Source organism: Trachemys scripta, chromosome 9, assembly GCF_013100865.1.
Source record: "Trachemys scripta elegans isolate TJP31775 chromosome 9, CAS_Tse_1.0, whole genome shotgun sequence".
In the NCBI taxonomy this organism is placed as follows: domain Eukaryota; kingdom Metazoa; phylum Chordata; order Testudines; family Emydidae; genus Trachemys; species Trachemys scripta.
The window spans coordinates 10423302-10446191 of record NC_048306.1 but is presented as its reverse complement, the minus strand read 5'-3'; the positions used below and the strand labels follow the sequence as shown (position 1 = coordinate 10446191).

The 22890-nt window shown below is 39.6% G+C and overlaps 2 protein-coding genes across 2 annotated transcripts in view; one reads left to right on the top strand and one right to left on the bottom strand.

Moving 5' to 3' along the window:
- MAMLD1 (mastermind like domain containing 1) overlaps positions 1 to 12257 on the bottom strand; it is a 338436-nt gene extending 326179 nt beyond the window's left edge. Inside the window, exon 1 of the mRNA XM_034781141.1 lies at positions 12240 to 12257. The gene's annotated coding sequence lies outside the window, so the exon portion shown is untranslated. The remainder of the gene's footprint in view (positions 1 to 12239) is intronic.
- A 2569-nt stretch (positions 12258 to 14826) lies between these two features.
- LOC117882817 (protein EOLA1-like) lies at positions 14827 to 19672 on the top strand. The gene is made up of 3 exons (XM_034781628.1): positions 14827 to 14955; positions 16919 to 17213; positions 18948 to 19672. The coding sequence occupies exons 2-3, from the start codon at positions 16961 to 16963 to the stop codon at positions 19163 to 19165; spliced, it is 471 nt and encodes a 156-aa protein (XP_034637519.1). The 5' UTR covers positions 14827 to 14955; positions 16919 to 16960; the 3' UTR covers positions 19166 to 19672.
- Positions 19673 to 22890: the final 3218 nt, after the last annotated feature.

Here is a 22890-nt window from a genome sequence, read left to right as displayed (position 1 = left end):
CTGTGCCATTTTCACAGGCATTAAACAGCACTTGTGGCCCTATACTGCCTTCAACCCAGCCAAAATTGATAAATCAGGCTTCAAGTGGATTTAAATATTTATATTTTGAATTTCTATTTTCAGGTTCTACACAGATTTAACTGAATTTAGTTTTAGCTTTGGTAATTTGTGTATGCACTTCTCTAGACTCAAGTATGCCAGATGTTCAAATGCCACAGAGGATTATTATTATTTATTTATTCATGTAGCACCATCCTCATGTATCATGGTTCCTAACAGTGAACTAAACAGAAGACAAACACATGTGTCCTTGTGGTTAGAGTTGTGGACTACGAGTCAGGATTTCTAGGTTTGCCACTGACTCATTGTTAAGGATACGATTTGGTCATGGAGGTCACAGATTCCGTGACTTTAATAGGCCTCCGTGACTTCTTTGGCTTCAGCCTCACTGTGACCATACCCTGATTTTGTCCTTTTTACCCCCCAGGACTGTTCCATGAATTTTGCTTAATTTTGCCATGACAACGCTGTATCCATACTCACTGTGTAACTCTAGGCAAGCATCTTAATCCAAAATATTCTAAGTTAAGCAAATAAATAAAAGTGACCGGATTTTCAAATGTGATAAATACCTTCAGCTTTCACTGACTTCCAGTTAGACCACTGATAACTGTATAACTTTAAGCACCCAAGTTTAAAATTCAATCTCTTTCTGCTCCATTTACCCATCTTTAAAATAAATGCAGTGATAAGTACCTACTTCACAAAGATATTGTGAGACTTAATTAACGTTGCAAAGTGCACTGTGGTATCCTTAGTTGAAAGGTACTACATAAGTGCAAATTGTAATATTAACAAAAACAACAAATATAAAACCATTAAAGGAAAAACATAAATGAGACTTAAACTTAGATTTAAAACTAGAAACAGCTGTATGAATTTCTTAAAATAGAAAATTCCACCAGAGAACGGTACACTGCACAACTATTCAATATCTTGTATAGTAAAGATCTCTCTACTGCCTAAAAAAAGGTGATAATAAGAATGATGGAGAAAGAAATTGTGGGAAGATTATTCATTATTATAAAGAAGGGTTAACATTAATCATGGATTAAACATAATGCTAATGCTGGAATATACACATGAATCAATTCCCTTAAGTAAGAGGAAATCAAACTTCTGATAACCCTAGGCTTCAAAAGTAACATTTTCAGTCTTGTAGGAAACCAGTGGAATTGAAGAAACAACAGGATAATGTAAGGGAAATGGGAACATTGAAAACTTAAGAGTTGCAGGCAGCAGGAGTATTAAGTTTATTATTTTTTGTAGTGCTCACATTAAAATTCTACAAAAAACTTGAGAGCTACCATTACAGTCCAATACAGGCAGCTAAAATTCTAGATACCCACCTCAGCCTAATACCAAGGTTCTAATCAGCAAATTCTTGGTCAAAAAGTGAGATCTTTAACCAACCCATTCTAGATTTGTCTGTTCCCTTGAGCAGCCCTACAGTTCCTCTTTATTTGGAAATAATCATCATGCTGGTCCTTCATATTATCATCATCATCGTCATTATTAAACATTTATATAGGTAGAACTTATCCCCCTCAAACAAGTTGGTGGGTCCACTGGATAAGGATATGTTTGTACAATGTCTAATTGGCAGTTCCTGCCCAAAATATCTTACAGTCTGAAAGGACATGACCTTAATGCGAATGTAAAAAAAAAAATGGGGTAAGGGGAGGGAAGACAACATAAAAATAATAGGATGCTTCAGAGTAGACTAGCTGGGTACACAATTCATAGCTAACTAGCAGCAGTAATCACAACTTGACACCTGCCTGGCTATTACCAAATGGCAGTTTTCTGTATGGAAGTGTGAGGCGTGGAATGGGGCCAAGCCAGCTTCTTTAGTTGTCCTCTTCACAAGCTCCCACCATTGTTATCCATTCCACCTTCTATTTTAAAAAATTAAGTTAAAAACAAAAACTTATATTGCCATCTCTCCGGCCAGAACTAGCACTTTTGCAGCCAAAAGGGACAACATGTGAGATTGCACTTTCTCTCTGTACTTAGTTCCTGTTCTGACTTCATAAACTGGAACCACAATAAATATTTGGAAGCGAAGTTGGTCAGAAATGCATTGCATATGTGCCAACAGAATGCTGATCCAAGGCACCAAGTGACACCAAAATTTAGCTTCAGCAGAATATCCTCTTTCAGGAAATGGATTACAACTTACAGAATAATGTTTTATGAAAACAGAGAGGGAAAGTAACTTGGTAAGAGTTTGCTTTGCTAGGCAATCATATAAATCAGCTCTCTTTGAGAAAGACCATTAAAAGAGCGGTAAAGCTATGTGCTGCCACAAAAGGGACCTGAATTTGATGCTGAGCAAGCGTTCTCTGTCCATGACAAGTGATGCCTAGGTACATCACAGAGGCAGTAGGCTGTCTCTGGGGTGAGTCTGGGTTGTCATTTTTCAAAAAGCGCAACCAAGTTCTTGAGCACTGATATCACTCCAGTGATGCCCTTCCCAGTATTCTCCTTAGGAACCAGTTAAATAGAACAAGATAAGAGAACTATGTTGATTTCAATGGAGTTACTCCTTATTTACTCTGTACATATGAACTAACATAAATATCACTACTTATTACACATCATTGATCTGGTCCTCTCAGAAACACTAGGTACAAAGAAACAGACTACAGAATGAGGAAACGAAGCCACCACCATTTTGCTGAGTTAATGGGAAACTTACATTGACTTTAGGAAAATACTACTGAAATGTCCTTTTTGTTATTCTCTCTCTTTCATTAGGTCTTCCAGCTGGTGACTCTTCAGTATTCTTTTGAGGCTTTGGAAATGTCATCAATCATCAACCTTTTCCCAAGGCCAAAACTATAACAGGGTTCAGAAAAGAACTAGATAAATTCACAGAGGATAGGTCCATCAATGTCTATTAGCCAGGACAGGCAAGGATGTAACACCATGCTCAGAGTGTCCCTAGTCTCTATCTGCCAGATGCTGGGAATGGTCGACAGGGGACGGATCATTCAGTGATTGCCTGACCTATTAATTCCATCTGAAGCAACTGGCATTGGCCACTGTCAGAAGACAGCATACTGGGCTAGAGGGATTGTTGGTCTAACCCAGTGCGGACATTCTTATGTTCTTATCATTTAGGAGTTTTCATCATGCTGATTATGCACTTGATGGTGCAACAGGAAGAAAACTGCACCCATGTGGAGCCCTGGTAAAATCAATGACAATCCACACGCTATCAATTTTAGGATTGGAGACTTGTTGACATTTATTTCATTACTGGATCCTTGCTTCCATTTTGGAATAATATTTTTACTTGGCAAAGACAGACAACCTTTCATGGGAAACTTTTCTGTTGCATTCAGGTTATGTTTTGGAGCACTGATACCATTCCGGTGAGGCTTTTTACAGTAGATACCTCTAGGACCCATTTCTGATCTCTTGTTCTGGTTAATGGTGTAGAGTTATCCTTAATTACCCTGTCAGTGTAACTGGGATCACAATCAGGCCCCTAATGTATTTGCAATCTTTAGGTGTCACGTAAGATCCACTTTTGAGTAGTTCAGTAATGTTCACAGAACAAAATTATCTAACAATTTTCTCAACTTTTCTATTATAGGGATATTTTTTATAGTCCTTTGCCAGGGATTGCACCTTGACATGATGGGAAGGCTTCTGAGTTAGTGACCCTGAATGCTATGCCAGCAGGAGTTTAACGCCTGGTAAGGCCACCCCTAGTTGGACAGGTCAAAGGTAGGGACAAGACAAAAAGCAGCCCATTGCTGGGGAAGATCAGACTCCTTAATCCTGGTAGGCAGCTATTCTAGGAGAAAGCATACTCAGTATCCAAATGGGGGCTGTCCGGCCCGCTAGCCAGTCATGGCATATGGACTTTGGTGGAGCAGCCATTTTCTACTTCAGTCTCCAATGGTAGTTGCAAACAAGCTTTGGCACTGCTGCACAGCCCAGGCAATGTTAACCTGGCATATTTAAGGAGATGTGAAGGACTTGTTGACTCCCATTCTTGGTGGGTCTAGGAGGGAGGAGTATCACACACTCCTGACACTGGAAACAAGCTCACAACTGGGGCACTGATGGGGTTTTGTACAAAGGGGCTTGGGGAAAATCAACAGCTCAATGAGAGATTCAGGAGCAGTAGCAACGTTGGTAAGTACTGAAAGCATGGTCAGATTGGTTGTGATACAGGACTTGGAGAGTGGACCTGGGAGTGAGGAACTGATGTTCCTTGCTAGTACAGCAGGACCTGAAGCAGGCTGTAAAATTTGCCAAGATTGTCAGCATTTATGCTTTATTGGTTTAGTTTGATACATCTGTGGCCTGTTATTTGCCAGATTCTATTATGGAGTCAGTGACCTCCTTCCTGTGTGCCCATGGTAATGTAAGAATGTTACATTGGCTAAACTGTGGTTTTACATAAGAGACCTAATTGCTTTCTTTTAAACTGAGTTAATTGATTCTTAATTCTAATGAAGCTATGTCACTTATTGTACAAAGACCACGTTCTGATGACCAGCATTTCTAACCTAGGTGGCCATCATTAGCTCTAGGTCTGATTTCACAACTAAAAAAGTTGCTTGTTTGAGAAATTTGAGAAGTGGCCTCTTGGTGATTAAGAGAAAGAATGCAGAGGGTGGGAAGTGATTGAGAATATGTTTGTATCACTAGCACAGCTGCCACTAGCTAGTAGCGACTTGTTCTGAAAGCATACAGTTCTTGTTCTGTGGGTCATGGTGCCACCTAGGGGAATGCTGAAGAGAACTAAGAAATGACAGAAAAGGAAAAGTCAGTGGGGTTGAAGAGAATTTGGCCCTAGTTTGTATAAATAAAAAAAATGCTTAATAAATATGAAGGTTTGGAGGAAAACAAAAACACAAAAGGAAGGAAACTCTGAGCTAAGATCTCAGCCCTACACCTCTGTGCTTTGGCACTGTGATATAGGGGGTCTTTTATGAGGTACACCCAATGTCGGGGATACAAGTCCTCAACACATAATGTTCTTTCTTTGATAGTTAAAATAATGTTAAGATTCTTGGGTAAAACGAAGTTTGTTTTGGTTTTCATTTCTGTTTGTTGATGGTACTAAAATGAAACATTTCTACCATAGAACACTTTGTACACGGAATGCCTATTAAAATACAAGGTATTACAAAAAAAGTTTAAACCAAAGCTATGTAAACACCTGGTATTACCTACCTGGTTATCTTTCAATGTGGGCATGAGAGGGTGTCACTTCATCTCCTCAGACACGCACACATATAGCTGGTGAGGAAAATCATAGTGCATTTGTTAAGGAGGAACTATCACCTCTGCCAAAGTGCAGAGAACTATGCACCCATATACTTGATGCATCTCTGAGGATGAAAGGGAATAAAGGTAAGAAATGAGATGATGCACTTTAAATACATTGTGAAGTTTTAATATGATTTTTTTCTTATATAATTATATGTTCAGCAACATTAAAAAAGAAGAGTATAAACACTCAGGAATGTAAACCACTAAATTAAACAGAAGCTCTCTCTATATCTATGATTGCTAAAAGAAGCAAACCAGAAAGAAATTAGAGATTCACTTAAATCTACCACAGAGTGTCAAGAGAGATTTAACCATGGTATAGCAACCTACTCAAGCCACCAGAATTAAACAATCCATCAGGAATAAGCTTAACGTTTATAAATGTGTCAGATTATCACAATAGTAAAAATGCAGCTCACTAATAATAAAATATGGGCAAATCTCTTTTATAAAGTCCTATTTTATTTCAAAGCTTTTTAGACGCTGAAGAGTAAAACAAGTTACAAGCAATATCATCTGAAAGGTAGCTTTTCCTGAGCTGTTTAACAATGTCCTTCCCTGTGTTGTTAAAGGCAGCTTAGTGCTGCCTTAAACAACGTTCTAGAGAAGGAACCAGCTAGTACAGAACTGACCACAGAAAGGTGGCATGTTCTTTTCAGGAAAGAGTGAAAGCTTGCGAGTTTCCCACTGAATTCAGGAGAGGTAACATCTGTACTTCCACTTTGTTGAAAAGTTGTACTTGTTGTGAAGGATTAAAAGTAACACTTAGGTTATGCAAGAACATGTACGGCCAGCTTGAAAATGTATGAATCCAAGTCACCTGAGCCTAGTGCCCTTTTTCCCCCTGTAATCCTTGTCAGGTATCTCTTTTCACAATTAGTTCAAATGTGCTGAGGCAATTCAAAAAAATTTCTTTCATTAGATGTCTTCTGTTGGGACTGGATCAAAAGGTGCTGATGCGATTCTAGAAGAAGTCAGCGGGGAACCCCAATATGATAGAGAGTTTCATATGGAGTAGATGTTATTAAGAAAATACACTTGGGCATTCATGTTACAGCTATATGCAGAAGTTATTAGAAGCTTTACAGTAATTAGAAATGGCTTCACCTGAAGTCTTATTACTCCTTGTCACACCTTGCAGTGCAAGACAGCCGAAGAAGGGTAAAATAATTAAGAACCAGGATGGAGTGCATCAATTAGATGGGGTAAGAATATTCCCTTCATGGCAGGAATCAACATACATTCAAAAAATAAGTTTTCAATATTTTAGAGGTCACCAACTCTGGCCGTGGATCCATGACCAGGCAGGGGAGTTAATCCAGCCTTATCTTTAAAAATATTGTATGCAGCTGCAGACTGCATTGAGAGTTGCCTGTGGAATAGGACCTAATAATCAGCAGGGGAAGAAGAGCTCATTACCATGATCTCTTCTTCCTTTGCAGATTACCTCAGCATGAAGCCACCTATCTCAACCAAAAAAGATTGCTACTAAGAGCTACACAAGTTGTTTCTAAATAAACTTGCTAGGTTTGCAGCCTGTATCAATGACCTTCCTATGACTTTTCAAAATGCAGAGGACAAGAATAATCTCTGTGTAATAGCATCATAAAAGTACAAGAATTAACCTCTAAGTAGATAACGTAACTCACTAGCTGTACCATTTTTACTTCTGTGTTAGTGAAACATACAAGGTATCAAAAACAATCAGACTTTACTGATCAATAAAGTTACACTCTCAGATATTTCCTTAAAAAAAAAATACAACAACGAGGAGTTCTTGTAGCACCTCAGAGACTAACAAATTTATTTGGGCATAAGCTTTCGTGGACTAGAACCCACTTCATCAGATGCATAGAGTGGAAAATACAGGAGCAGGTATAAATACATGAAAAGATAGGAGTTGCCTTACAAGTGTGAGGTCAGTCTAACGAGACAATTCAATTAACTGTAGGATACCACAGGAGGAAAAATAACTTTTGTAGTGGTAATGAGAGTGGCCCATTTCAAACAGTTGACAAGAAGGTGTGAGTAACAGTAGGGGGAAATTAGTATGGGAGAAATTAGGTTTAGGTTTTGTAATGACCCAACCACTCCCAGTCTTTATTCAGGCCTAATTTGATGGTGTCCAGTTTGCAAATTAATTCCAGTTCTGCAGTTTCATGTTGGAGTCTGTTTTTGAAGTTTTTTGTTGTTGAAGAATTGCCACTTTTAGGTCTGCTATTGAGTGACCAGGGAGATTGAAGTGTTCTCCAACTAGTTTTTGAATGTTATAATTCCTGATGTCAGATTTGCATCCATTTATTCTTTTGCATAGAAACTGTCCAGTTTGGCCAATGTACATGGCAGAGGGGCGTTGCTGGCACATAATGGCATATATTACATTGGTAGATTTGCAGGTGAATGAGCCCCTGATGGTGTGGCTGATGTGGTTAGGTCCTATGATAGTGTCCGTTGAATAGATATGTGGACAGAGTTGGCACCGGGGTTTGTTGCAGGGTTTGATTCCTGGGTTGGTGTTTTTGTTGTGTGGGGTGTAGTTGCTGGTGAGTATTTGCTTCAGGTTGGGGGGCTGTCTGTAAGCGAGGACTGTCTCCTATGGTCTGTGAGAGTGAGGGATCGTCCTTCAGGATAGGTTGTAGATCCTTGATGATCCGCTGGATAGGTTTTAGTTGGGAGCTGTAGGTGACGGCTAGTGGCGTTCTGTTACTTTCTTTGTTACACTACAGTGTTAATAAGCGATGGTCACAAACATCACCCTATACCGGAAACCTACTGACTGCTATACTTATCTACATGCATCCAGCTTTCATCCAGACCACATCACACGATCCTTTGTCTACAGCCAAGCTCTAAGATACAACCACATTTGCTCCAATCCCTCAGACAGAGACAAACACCTACAGGATCTCTATCAAGCATTCTTTAAACTACAATACCCACCTGCTGAAGTGAAGAACGGATTGACAGAGCCAGAAGGGTACCCAGAAGTCATCTACTACAAGACAGGCCCAACAAAGAAAGTAACAGAATGACTACATGTAACCCTAAAACTTTTGATCAGGATAATAATGTCAGTGATTTTCTGAATAGTCAAACATTCTGATAAAGTTTGCTCTGCAGCAACTAAATGTGGAAATGTTAGGATCATTCACAGAAATTAAAGACACACTGACTAAAATGCTTATAGAACAGTCCTTAGTTTCTCACAAAATATGTGATTTAAAGAAATATTGTGCTGTATGACCAAGTTTAGTTTTTAAATAAAGCACTTTTTTGTACTGTAATTTTACTTTATCTGTATATAAAAATCATGTGAAATTGTATACACAGTTTGAACTGAGGTTTTATATATAATATTATTACTTAATAGATTTGGCTTTTTTAAGTCCAATTTTGTTCCACCTTTTCTAGCAGACCATTTACTAGCTAGAATCCTATATGGCACACACATCACCTCCTTTAAGCAAATGATTTTTTTATTAGTCCCCAGAACAGGTACTTAAGACAGGCTTCATTGTACAAAGTTCTGGAATTTTTTAATTGATGCTATTTATCTGATTAGCCTAAACTCCTTTGAAGCAAGTACAAGACATCTCTTATTGATGAAATCAGAGTTACTGGCAAGCTGAGTATATCAGATGACACCTTCCTCAATTCTGGAAATTCCACCACTATGATTGTTTTATACATTAAATTAGCAGAATGTAGAAGATGGAGTTAGATGTGCTTGACTGCAAGATTTAGGATAAAAATTTAATGATAGTATCTTGTGACAGCTGTGTAGAGCAGCAGGCCCTCCATCTCCCTGGACTCGTCCCTTCAGTGCACTAAGGAGGATGCCAAACTTGATGGAGTAAACTCTTTTTCTTCCATAACAAAGAGTTTTACAAATAAATTTTTGATACAGGCCAAAGCGCCTTTCCTGTAGCTAATGTGAAACGGAGCATAGACATGGAGGAAGGCCTGGCAAAGAAGTAACAAAAGAGCTAGAAGCATACAATAAAGCCAGGCATACCACAAACCCTGAAGATTCCCCACCTCTCCAGTGCTCCAATTCAGGAAAACATCACTATTCTGGACAGCACTTCAAGTCAATGGACTTTAAGCCTATACTTAAATGCTCTCCTGAACTGTGGCCCAAAGCTGGGGGTAAAATTTTGAAACTGGGACTTTTGAAAATTTTATCCAGTATCATTAAACATATCAGGCACACAATTAATAAGTCAACTATGCTCCTCTGACACAAATGAACTTTCAACAATAAGAATAAAGCTTGAGTGTTCAGGAGACAACTTTCTCCAAAGGTGATCCAAGACTGTGGAATGTACCCACCCACCGCCCCTCCGAGGAACTAAGACCATCACAAACGTTACCACTTACCACTCCAAGTTGAAAACGCATTTCTTTGACCTGCCTTCTCTAAAATAAACACACTAATAGTTAAAAGCCCATGCTTTCGCACAGGTGTAATTCATAAAGTCTTGTATATAAAAAGAGCTGCAAATGGGTGAGAACTTAAAAAATTGACAGTAACAGACCGTGAATCCTGAAACTGCTACACAGAAAGAGCTCTCAACCATGATTGTAGCTGCTTCCATCGCTTCACACAGATTAAACAGACACTATAGCTTCAAAATGACAGTGACAATCCTGGAATCTTATTATATAGATAGCAACAAGTATATTTATATAAAAAAAACCCCACCCTACCAAAAGAAAACACTCCACTGTACATTCATCTTCCTCTCAGGAAAGCATAAGGGAACAGAACACACGACAAGATCTTAGTCACATTGCTTAATGCACTACCGGAAAGTGCTCAGATACTACAGTGATGAGCATGGCATGGTAAATAAACCTCTACAGAACAGAATTTGACTTTTTACAGTTACCACAGCTGAGCTCCCAGATAATGCTGTGATTGCAGCTTTGGACATGTGAATATTTAATAATACCATCAGTTTTTCAGATGTCACAATTATTTCCCGTTCTAAACACAGGAAAATAACTATGGTCTCTCAGATACCAATATGAGGTAACTGCTGGTGTATACTAAATATTTAATGGTTATCAATGTGTAAAATGTGTTTTCGTAGGATTTTTTAAAAAAATATCTTGATTTCATTTATTAGCAAGTGAAAATCCAATTTTGACCTCAGATACATGGGCACATATTGCTGTGTATCTTGACCCACTTCTGAAATCAGATGTATACTGTAACATATTGTTGAGTGGCTTGACCTGATTTTGACCTCAGCTATCCTAGCATGTATTGTTATGTACTGAATAATGTAAAATCAGCCACTGAGCAGGTCTGACAAGAAACACAACAATACTTGCCTATCTAGCTGAGATCAGAATTGAGTCCTAATAAATCATACATTGGGCATAGTTTTAGCTCCACACAAAGCAGTAACACATTCTATAATGGGGACTATATGATTATTTTTATCTTCTCCCATAACATTAGAATAAGGAGACACTTGAAATTAAAGAGAAATAAATTTAGAGCCAATAAAATTAAACATACCTCTTTACACAGTGTATAGGTCAACTTGTGGAATTCACTGTTGCAGTAGGTCATCAAGACAAATACCGTACCATGATTTACATAGGATTAGCTAATATAATGATCTTTACCAACACTAATAGCCATGCTGGCCAAAATAATGATACGGATTCTCAGATCTCAAGCTCCTAGATATAATCTGATCATCTGTCAGCATCAGAAAGAATTTCCTCACTTGTATACAGCATTGTACAATTAAGCCCTAATAAGATTTATGCATGAGCTTAAATTCAAACACTGAATAGTCATATTGAAGCCAATGTGACTACTCTCAGTGCATAAAAGTAAAGCATAATAAGTAACATAAATCTTTGCAGGCTCAGGGTATTAGGTAGGTGCTGGGGTTTTGTTTTTTTGTTTGTTTGTTTTCCTTCCAATGAATCATCCAGTATTGACCCATAGAAAAGAAGTTTCTGGACTAGACTAGCTAATATGATATATCTGATATGACAATTCTACATAACATTTACTCACCTTATATGGCAATAACCACGTCTGTATTTAAAAATTTAAAATGCATTTAATTTTTTTTTAAACTTTCAATGAGAATTTGACGACTAAGTCCCTGTGGTGTCTTTAAAAATCTCCCTCTAGATCATGAAACAAGGCATTATATTTATACAATCAAACACAAATGATATTGGACCAAATCCTGGTATGGGTTACATGCATGTAAATCCAAACATTCTTTCACAAAACAGAGAGAGGAATTTGGCCTCACATTTGTAGCAGTTACTGCAGTGGAAAAATAACAGAAATAATAACAGCAAAAGCAATAAAGCAACACTTGCAATTGAATACAGATTCAACAGGTCTTTGCACTAATCACACAGATCTAATAAGACTGAAATAACCTACAATTAAAGAACATTTAAAGTAAAAAAACCTAAATAATCACAATTACATTAAATTTGTCGCTTATTTTGTCTTGTCATTATAGCATTGTAAAAAGGAACTGTATGACCCTATATGGAATACTGTGGAGAACACTAGAAATATCGCAGTAGGAGGGATACTGAAAAACAGTAAGAATCCCAGAAAATAGTAGCAAGGATAATAAATAGCCTCAGCAGTTAAAATTATGTGGCGAGGTTAAGATTAGGGTTATTTTCATTAGAACATTAGCTATTCAGTGGAGGTCTATAGTGAAGGCAGCTGCCAGAAAACGACTTGAACAACTTACATCAAAAAAGCAAGAGGGCACAATCTATTCCTCCCAAATCACTGTTTACAGCACACAACACTAATTTAATTTCAGAAGCCTGCATCCACAAACACAAATGTCCATAGGAAAATGTCGCTTTGGTCTTACCTTTTGCTGCCTGGAACCTCGATGACTTTCTGGGTGACAGTTTCTTCGGATACTTGAAGGAGTAGCCCATTTTTCTTCTGACTTCTAGAAAAATCATCTTTCCTTCTCCATCTTTGAGTCCCCATAATTTTAAAAGTTACTTTGAAACTTCCAGTTGCAAGTGGGGAGAGGTGATACTGACACATTATCATCACTGGATCTGATGATAATTTTTTCCTTAACTCACCATTCTATCTTTTCTTTCTGTCTCTGATTTCTCTCCTTTCCTTTATTTCCTTCTTTTCTGCTTTTTTCCCCCTCTTCTAATTCTGCTTGCAAACAGTCAATTTTTCCTACTAGCCACTTTTTCCTCATCCCTTTTCTCTTCCTTTGCCCAGGCTCCATGTGTAAAGAGCTTGAATAGTGAACCTGACTAGGATTATTTAGTTTCCATCTGTACCTAGCCTTCTTACACTGGATCTGGCTGCACAAGGCAACTGACTACCTCTTTATTATTTTCCCTTTTTATATAAGGCAGGGAGGAACTAGACTAATTCTAAACTCTTTATATGGGGAGATCATTTTCGCTCTCTCCCCACTTTCAGCACCAGGTACTAGCTCAGGAAGATCTTGTTAATTTTATTTTTGCTGTTCAGTTCCCCTATGAAAATGAGCAGCAGGGCAACCACTTTGATGCATGTCTAAGGCATGTAACTTAAAATAATACATATGGTCAACTATAATAGTAAAATACGTGCTGAATACCCCAGTTAAACAGAACAAAAATGGCATGCCATATATTTGTTATTTAAACCTGCCCTCTCCCCCGCCCCGCTGTGTGTCACTGCCTTCCATTCTAGGTGACATCCCAAAGAGACCTCAAAGTCATAACTGTACCACAATGGAGCTTACAGGAATAACAGAAATCTCTCCATACCTATTTCCAAAATTTTTATTAGCACTGGAAATGCAAGAGGGTATAAAGTAAAAAATTCACTTTCAAAATTACAAAAACAAGCAACAGGATCTCCCTTGCAGACTCCTATGGGGTTGAGCACAGTATCTGCTGGGGTATCCTTTCGAAAAGGAGTTGGCCAGAGGGAAACAAAAACACTGTGCTTTCTAACTGAAACTGTGCTGAGTTATCCTATGCTACTTACTAACAATTATTTGTTAATTATCAGTTCACCTTCAAATCCCCAGTGCAACACTATCCCTTTGATGTGGCTGTGGGGCACATGCTGGACAAATACAATGAAATGGAAGAACAAATAAGATAAAATTAACTGAACCTAAAAGCTGTTATTTTCTTACTATTTTTTCTCCTTTGTCTGTTTCCAGGTCTACCCTAGGTCCTCCCCTCTCTCTTTTCCTCCTCCTCTGGCGTCCTCTACCTTTTCCCATCCCCCTTGATCTCACTCTTCTACTTTTGCACCTTCCACTAGATCTCTTTGACTCTCCTGAAAGCATATTTTGCTTTCTGTCTACTTTGAGCCAACGCCCCCTACAGACCTCTCTCTCACCCAAAAATCAGTGGACCATTAGCAGGGAGGGATGGGGAAGATGCTGCTTGGCTGGCAGCAGTCTGACTCACTCTCATCCTGCTCTATTTACTGAACTTTTCAAATTGTAAGATTGTTCCTACTTTTTTTTTTTCTTAAAATTGCCCATTGTTGCAAACACCAGTGCAGTTCTGCAACGGTGGAGGAGCTAGCAAAGACCATCTGCCAGCATTTTAACCAGAGTAGTAAATGGTTAAAGCACCAGAATCTACCAGAAGACAATTTACATCAATAAGCCCCCTGTTAATCCTACCAGCGGCACTCCACCGCTGGTAGCAATAGTGGGGCATTTTAAGAGACAACATTTAGTCTAGAGAAGGCCCAACCTGGCTGCAGAGCAGGCAGGCAGAAGAGAGGCAAACCCAGCTGATTCACAGGGGAACTGGCCAGCAACCATTAACCAATACCGCCAGAAGATGCAAAGAGCTGTGTACCTATCAAACAAGTCTAGTGCTGAATAAACTTCAACCTCTGATGTTCAGATTTTACAGAGCAAGAGTGCTTTGGGGTGAACTATCTGACGGTATCAATACTGGTCTGTTTGGTTTGATCTAACGCTAAACACCACAGTATCTGGAGGCAGAAACAGGCCCAAGCATCCAGAGGCTCCCTGCTATTACCTAAGAGCACCCTGTGCCAGCTAGTGCCCGCCAAGGCAACAACCCCACAGCCCTGCAGGGCTACCCCAGCTTGCTACCTTCATCCTCCCTGCCCCCCCCAGGAAGGACCCGGGGCCCAGAGCCGGGGGGGGGGGGCCCAAGCTGGTGTCAGGGGAAGGCGAGGCACCCGGGGTCCCCGCTCAGGGCAGGTCACTGCCCCAGGCAAGAGCGATGGAGACGAGCTGAGTCCAGCTCGTTTGCCGCAGGCTCGGCCCAGGGGGTTGAGCAGGGCGGGGCCCCTGAACTCGGATACGCCCAGCACCCCCCGGCGTCTCTTCCCGCTGTCACCAAACGGGCAGCCGAGGTGGGGGGTGTCGCTCCCCCTGCCCCTCAGAGCAGGGCCAAGCAGCGCGCCAGCCCCAGCCCGCCGCGGCCTCCCCAGCTCCCCGCTCCGGCTGTGGGCGGGCCGGCGGGAGGGGCGAGGCCTGGTGGCGAGGAGCAGCGGCGGGAGAGTCACTGCAGACCCCTCAGCGCGTGGGAGAGACGCGGGCGGCGGAGGAAGCGACGAGCCGATGGGTGAGGGCCCCGGGAGCGCGTTGGGCGGGTCTTAACCCCCGTCTGAAGGGGGCGAGGGGCCCAAGGGTGCGCGGGGCCCTGAGCTGATGGGGGGGGGGAGCCCAAGGGGGCCAGGGGGCCAGGGTGGGGGGGGAGCCCCAGTATGAAGAGTGAGAGGGGCCCTGAGTCAGCACTTGGCTGGGTGTTGAACAGCCCCCATATGAATGGTGCAAGTGGCTCTCCTGTCTGAGACAACTTGAATGATTTTTTTTTAATTATTATTAAAAATAATACTGGGCACTGTCAGGATAAATACCATGTATAAAATGAATTTGCTGTGCTAGCGAAAATACCTCATACTGTTGAGCGTACAGTATTGTTAAACATTTAATTCCCCTGGATGTTGTTTGTTTACTTCTTGCCAAAGGTGGACTTTTCTAGTTGTTCTAACATGTTGGCCTTCCTGCTCTGTAGCACAGTGCCCCAGCATTTGATTTGTAAACAAACAAGGGTAAATCCCATCAACATACTGTTCTCATTGTGTTTGAAAAAACAAACATAGTTATAGTTAGATTTAGCATATTTCCATCTTGTCTGCCACTCTGGGCAGGTCAAACCCTCTTCAAATATCTTTGTTGCCTTTCGCAGGCCCACCTCATTCGATTCTTAGTTTCTTGCCCTTGCCTACAAGGCACAGGACAATTTAGCTCCTGCCTCTCAGCTCTCCCGTTTTCCAACTCCTCCCTCATTCTTCCAAACCTTCAAGACTAATGATTCGTTTTGTGTCCTGCTCCCACTCTTGTCCCTATGTCTTGCATTTTGCTTCTTTCTTCTGAAACATTCTCCATGACATGGGCTGAAAACTAATGGGAAAAGTTTAATTTCTATTTGTAAATATCTGTAGCTAGTTTCTGATCTCAGTTACGGTGACAGAGTAACATCTGATTTAGTAAGGGTCTTGTGGGTAAAGCACTAGCCTAGGACTTAGGAGGTCTGAGTTCAGTTCTTGGCTCTACCAAAAGCTTTCCCCCTCTGTAAAATAGGGATAATATTTCCTATCTCCCACCCTCTGTTTGACTTGTCTGTTTAAATTGTAACATTGTCCAGCAGAGACAGTCTCTCACTCTTGTGTTTGTTCAGCGCCCTGTTACAACGGGGCCCTGATCTTGGTTGGAGCTTCTAGCCACTACCATACAAATGATAATAGACACCAGTGTAACTGATCATAATCTAATTTTTGGAGTGTCAAGACAGATTAAATGTTTGAAAACTCACTATTGCTTTCTACAAAAAGAACAGGAATACTTGTGGCACCTTAGAGACTAACAAATTTATTAGAGCATAAGCTTTCGTGGACTACAGCACACTTCTTCGGATGCATATAGAATGGAACATATATTGAGGAGATATATATACACACATACAGAGAGCATAAACAGGTGGGAGTTGTCTTACCAACTCTGAGAGGCCAATTAATTAGGAGAAAAAAAACTTTTGAAGTGATAATCAAGATAGCCCAGTACAGACAGTTTGATAAGAAGTGTGAGAATACTTACAAGGCCTCTCAGAGTTGGTAAGACAACTCCCACCTGTTTATGCTCTCTGTATGTGTGTATATATATCTCCTCAATATATGTTCCATTCTATATGCATCCGAAGAAGTGGGCTGTAGTCCACGAAAGCTTATGCTCTAATAAATTTATTAGTCTCTAAGGTGCCACAAGTACTCCTGTTCTTCTTTTTGCGGATACAGACTAACACGGCTGCTACTCTGAAACCTGTCATATTGCTTTCTAGAAATTCTAAGACATTCTGAAGGTACAGTGACTTGAATAATCAGAATATTTTGCAAAACTTCCCAAGACTGTTGTGCAGGCAGATGCATTAGTTTTCAGTGGCCACTGCTGGATAGATTTTCAAGTCCTAGACATCAGGGTGTTGTGCTAAACTAATTAATTTTTTTTCCCCTTCATAAACTAAACAGGATATGAGAGAAATATAAGGTAAAGAGTGACTCTGAAGAAAGATGATATTTGGCTGTCTTTCCTTCCGGCAACCCTATGCTGGATTGGTTTTGAACAAAGTCAAAACAATAGAGACTCGTTGGCGTCCTTTGCTGGTAGACTATAAGAACTGCACTATTGCTATTCACATAGCTTTTAAGGACTGGGAAGATGAAACATGGAAAGAGATCCTTCTGAATAGACTTGGCATGACACCTACACAAGTTCAAGAGTTACTAGATAAAGGGGAAAAATTTGGCAGAGGAGTTATTGCTGGTAAGCAATGTTGATCTTTTTTATTGCACGCAGTCCTAAGCATGTTTTAAATTTGTAAACACAGTTTCTTAAGCACAAATTTTGTAACCTGTTTCTAGACAATTTTTTTATAACTTTGTAATTTTTTGTGAGGTACTGTGAAGTTCACAAAAACATTAAAAATAAAATACCAGATAAATACAAAAGGCTAGATTTTGCTGTCCTTTCCACTTGTGCAACCTTATTGATATCAGTGAGATTGAGTAGGTGGAAATGTGGTCCTATTTGGGCCGAAAGTTGTAATGCAGTATATGAAATCTTAAAGAGTAGCTGAGCTTAGAAAAGTGACTGTAAGGTGCCAATCCTGCCAAGACTTATGTACAAGTTTAACTTTAGGTTCTATGAGTAGTGGCACTGAAGTCAATGAGACAACTTTACACACACAAAGTAAAGCTCATGCATAGGTATCTGCAGGATTGGGGCTTAAATTTTCAAATGCCAGCACCCTCTGCCCAGCTTGTAATAGTCTGAGAGGGTCTAAAATGGGCCAGATGCTAAATTTATGTTACTAAAAATGCTGATTGTACATGTATTTACTTGCATGTTGAGCTTCAGAGTCCTTTATTATTTTACAGTGGTCCTATAGTTAAATGAAGTCATGGCATGCTTTTCATATCATGTTAGTACATTATTTTGATGGCTGCCTCTTTCAATTGTGCAAATGGTTGAATACTCCAAATATTGTTTTTTATTGTTTGGGCAATGGAGAAGTTTATTACTGAGGTACAAAATTATGACAGAAGTGTTGTTTCTTTGCTTTAAATTATGTTGAAGTAGATGTATTGTATGTGTAGTTGTGAAGTTTGTATCCATTTTTTGTTTTTAGCCTCATCTATATCAATTCTTTTGTCCGACCAACTCTTGCATTTTCATTTTAATATTTTTATTTCCTTAGGAACAGTTTATCACATAAACCAAAATATTGTTCCATCTGTACAATACTGAAAATAGTTAGGTAGTACACCTCTACCTCAATAGAACGCTGTCCTCGGGAGCCAAAAAATCTTACTGCGTTATAGGTGAAACCGCGTTATGTCGAACTTGCTTTGATCCACCGGAGTGTGCAGCCCCGCCCCCCCGGAGCACTGCTTTACCACGTTATATCTGAATTAGTGTTATATCGGGTAGCGTTATATCGAGGTAGAGGTGTATGTAGATTTATAATCTCTGCCTAAATCACATGCTAAACTGTAAAAAGGAATGAGGATTTATTTGGCCTTTATTTCATAAAAATGTTTAATCATGGAAAGATATGAAAGTTCCTGCTGTCTAGTACCCCTTTTACTTTCTTTTGTTGATATTTTAATAAAATAGGGGCAAATTCAGCCGTTATAATTGGGCACAGTTCTATTTTTTTAAGAGGAGCTGTTCCTGGGCTGAATTTGGCTCCCAAGTTTTCAATAATACCTCAGTAGTTGCAGAACTTCTTTTTAACAGAATTACATTGCACTGAGTTATTAATCTTATAGCTGCATGCTTCAGCTCATCTTTCTTTTCATCTTGAGTCACATAGGCTGCCTTTTGCAGAGATTGACACTCGTTGTTTAAGGTGTGTATATTGGATGTAGAGACCTTCCTATAATATAAATTAGTTGTTTTTTATGTGGACTGGGAAGTTGTTGAGAATTTATTTTGGAAAACTTCTGTTGGGGAGGGGAACTAACCTGGCAAGTAACTTTTGTATTTATAATACAGGGCTAGTTGACATTGGAGAGACCTCACAGTATCCAGAAAATTTATCTCCTGAAAAGATTTTGGAGCTGGAAAATCAAGCTGTACTCACTAGCCTGGAGCAGAAATATTTGACTGTTGTTTCAAATCCAAGATGGCTACTGGAACCTATTCCTGCTAAAGGGGGCAAAGATGTATGGCAAGTGGATATCCCAAAGGAACTGATCCCTTTGGAACATTAAGCTATATTTGAGGCTACCTGAGTCTAAAGTTGTAGTGTCAGATGTCATTAGTTTAGCTTCATATATGTAGGTGATTTTTATTTTTTCCCCAAGCTGCCTTCTGGAATGTATTCGTGGTGAATGTTTTTTATAGAAATAGATATGGGGCAAAAACTGATTTGAGTTTTTTTTGTTTTTTGTGACTCCGTAATAAGAAGATGAAATAATGAGAAAATGTATGGAATTATTTTTCTATCTACTAATGAAGAGATGTCATTGTAACGACCATTATTGATGTCTATATTGTTTGTGTCTTGTATGTGTACACATGGACAATTGTAAATGTTTTTTTTTAAATTTTTTTAATATATTGAGATATAGATGTACCTATTTTAAATGTTGAAACCTAAAAGGAGGTGTGGCTGCATCAGGCTGTGGGATGATAATGGAATGAAAAAGTGTTCAGTTATATTTGTTGTAAATAAAAACTCAGACCCTGGTCCTAGAAAGATTTTATGCATGTGAATAGTCCCATTGACTCCTATATTTATTTATTTTTAAATTTCAGAAGAACTACTCCTGTAAGTAAAGTTAAGCATGTGTTTAAATTTTGGATTAAAGGAGGACTAAATTAAAATTCAGCATCAGTGTTTCAGAGTAGGTTACAACTCTTATTCTAGGACATAGGTCTTATTTTGAAATAAAATATGAATTTCTGCCCAGATGTTTGTAAGCATTTCATTTTCCCCTACATATGTAGGTAGTAACAAAACACAACCATGCAGTATAATATCTAGCTTTCCCTTTAAATTTAGTTCAGATTATGGATTCAGTCTGCCTATTCAAATTCCCATTACAATTTCTAGTACAGTATTCTCCTTCACCTCCTACCCTAAGAGGGTAGCTGGTGTTGCTATGTGCTGCTGTGCTTTCCAGTGGTGATTACATTTCATTAGTGGGATGATGCAATTTCTTTATAACAGTTTAAGTTTATAAAGTGCCTTTTATCCTTTGGCATCAAAAGTGCTATATAAATAGAAGTTATATCTAATAATATTCAGACACTCCTTTGCATTAATGATAGAGTTTTTGGTTCCCCTTTATAGACTCTATAGCATGACTAGTACTTGGGAGGACAAGAACATGTTTGGTGTTATAGATGCATTTGTAAAAAGTGTAACTGAACAAATGCCATAGCTCAGGGATCAGCAAGGTTTGGCACGCGGCTCGCCAGGGTAAGTACCCTAGCGGGCCAGGCCAGTTTTATTTACCTGCTGATGCAGCAGGTTTGGCCGATCGCGGCCTCCACTCGCCGCAGTTCGCCGTCCCAGGCCAATTGGGAAGGTGGGAAGTGGCGCGGGCGAGGGATGTGCTGGCCGCGGCTTCCCGCCACCCCCATTGGCCCGAGACAGCGAACCACGGCCAGTGGGGGCCGCGATCGGCCGAACCTGCCGCGTCAGCAGGTAAATAAACTGGCCCGGCCCGCCAGGGTGCTTACCCTGGCGAGCCGCGTGCCAAACGTTGCCGACCCCTGAAATAGCTTTTAGTATTCTAATTTAAGATGGAAAAGATTGGTAAATGGTGGGGAATTAAATACTGAAATAAAATTAAGCACAAAAAAATGACTATTCTGCTCAAAGATTACAAATTAATTGACAAGGGGCAAATTCAGGCCTATTCTCAGGCCCCAGCTGGAGCAGTCACACTGAATATTGGCTCCTGCACAGGGCCCCTGCTGTCCTTGCCCACCATAGCACTCTACTCCATAGAACCCTCTGTCACCTGAAACACACAGCTAGAGGAGGCAGGCTGGGCTGGGGAGGAACAGTAGTTGATGGATTTGCAATTATGTGGATCCATTAATAAGTCTCCTCTGCATTACGGGGAACATGTATTTAAGATGCTGTTGCAGCACTGCTGAAATGCCTGTGTTACCACTTTTGAAATTTTGGGTATCTTTGTGGTTCTCTTCTTGCATGAAGTCCAGATACCTGAGCTTGGCAGGGGTGAGGATGTTCCCTAAAATAAAGATTGCCATATTGCGTTGGACTTCTGATTGAGATCATTGAACATGTTTCAACTTCTTTTAGTTTTCCCATTGCCACTTCATAGAAATTCATCTGGAGTGATATACTGTTGTATCATTCTGAGCTTTAAATTTAATATATTTTTCAGCCTTTCCTCTGATCACTTAAAATAGATTTTTTTTACTGTATTGTTACTCCCCTATCCCCTCCTCTTCAGTGGAGGAAATGTAACTGTTAATAGAAGAAATTTAGATGTCTCAATGCAAATACGGGTTAAATGTAATTGTTACTACCCCCATGAGTTTTAAATATGAGGATTGTGGGTATCTAAATTGTCACAGAATTCTGGACTCCTTGAAACTAGAAATGAAAGAGACCTATTTGGAAAACCAGTCTATCCCTCAATGGCCAGAACGTAATTCTTCCTGGAGTACATTTTCTAATGTTTATCTACACAGCTGTATATGTCCCCAGGTGGCTTCCACCAGCTCAACTGAAAACTATTAGACAGTGAGAGAGATCTCACTGCCAAGAAACTTTTCTTGATAGTCATTGTACATTTTTCACTTCATCCTGTTAATTCTAGTTCCCCTCTTGGAATTTCCCTAAATAATTCTCCATCCGAGGTGCTTGCACCCTTCAAATACGCTTTCCTCCTCCACTTTGTTTTTTTTCTTGGCTTTTTTTTTTTTATACAAGCCTTTTATAATTGTTCCTGATAAGCCAGTCCCTACAACTATTTATAGTTCTCTGAACTCTCGCCAATTTGTCAGTATCTTTTCTGGCACTGAAGTGAACTGAATGTAATACTCCAGGGAGTTAATGTTGTGGCTACAAAACGGAAACTTACTTTTTGAGATTCTGTTTTTTTTTTTAAATAGTTGTAAAGTACTAGTACAAATACAAGAAGTTTACAGATAATTAGATCTTTTCCCCTTAAACCTTCACTGGGAATCACGCCAAAGGAATGGATTTCTACTGACAGGCCCCAGTTCTGTGAATGTTGAGTGCCAGGATTGGGGTATATGATCCCTATGTCTAAAAGAACTGTTAGAGTACTACTACTTCACTTGTTTTACAGCTGGTGGGTGGAAGCATGCATTTTTAAGACTCTCTAACTCAAGTTTCCCAGGTAGTCAGCATAAACAAACCTAAGTGTAAAGAAGAAATAAATACTCCCATTACTTAGACTTTTTAACCAGTTTAATTGTATATTATTTTTAAAAGACGTGATCTGGTTCAGCCATTATAAACTGTAATTTGCCAGTCACAAGAGTTCTGCAGAATTTGAGTTTGCAGAATCACAGCTGGCAGAAGGCTCAGTGTTACCATAGCAGTTGCATAAAGAACATGGCTGACCTGGAAAAGTAGATTGTTGGTTGAGAGTTTCTGTCAAAGGAATAGATGAAGTTGCTGCCATCAACATTGAAAACCAGGGGTTCCAAAAGGACATTAAAGTAGTAAACTGAGCATTCATGAACACAAAGTCCTGGTAAGTTGCAGATAAACGATGGAGTCCCATTGAGGGTTCAAGCCCTGTTTCTAAAGTCGGAGGAAAATATGGACAAATTGAGCTGGTGGCATTAGTATCCATACATGGATTTCTTTGCTGGTTATAAATACCATTTTGAATAGAGTTTTCAGTTCCATTTTCCAAAGGCCATGGTGTAGAGACTGGGTAGGAATGGTTCATTTTGCCATTCCCTGCATTTATTGAAT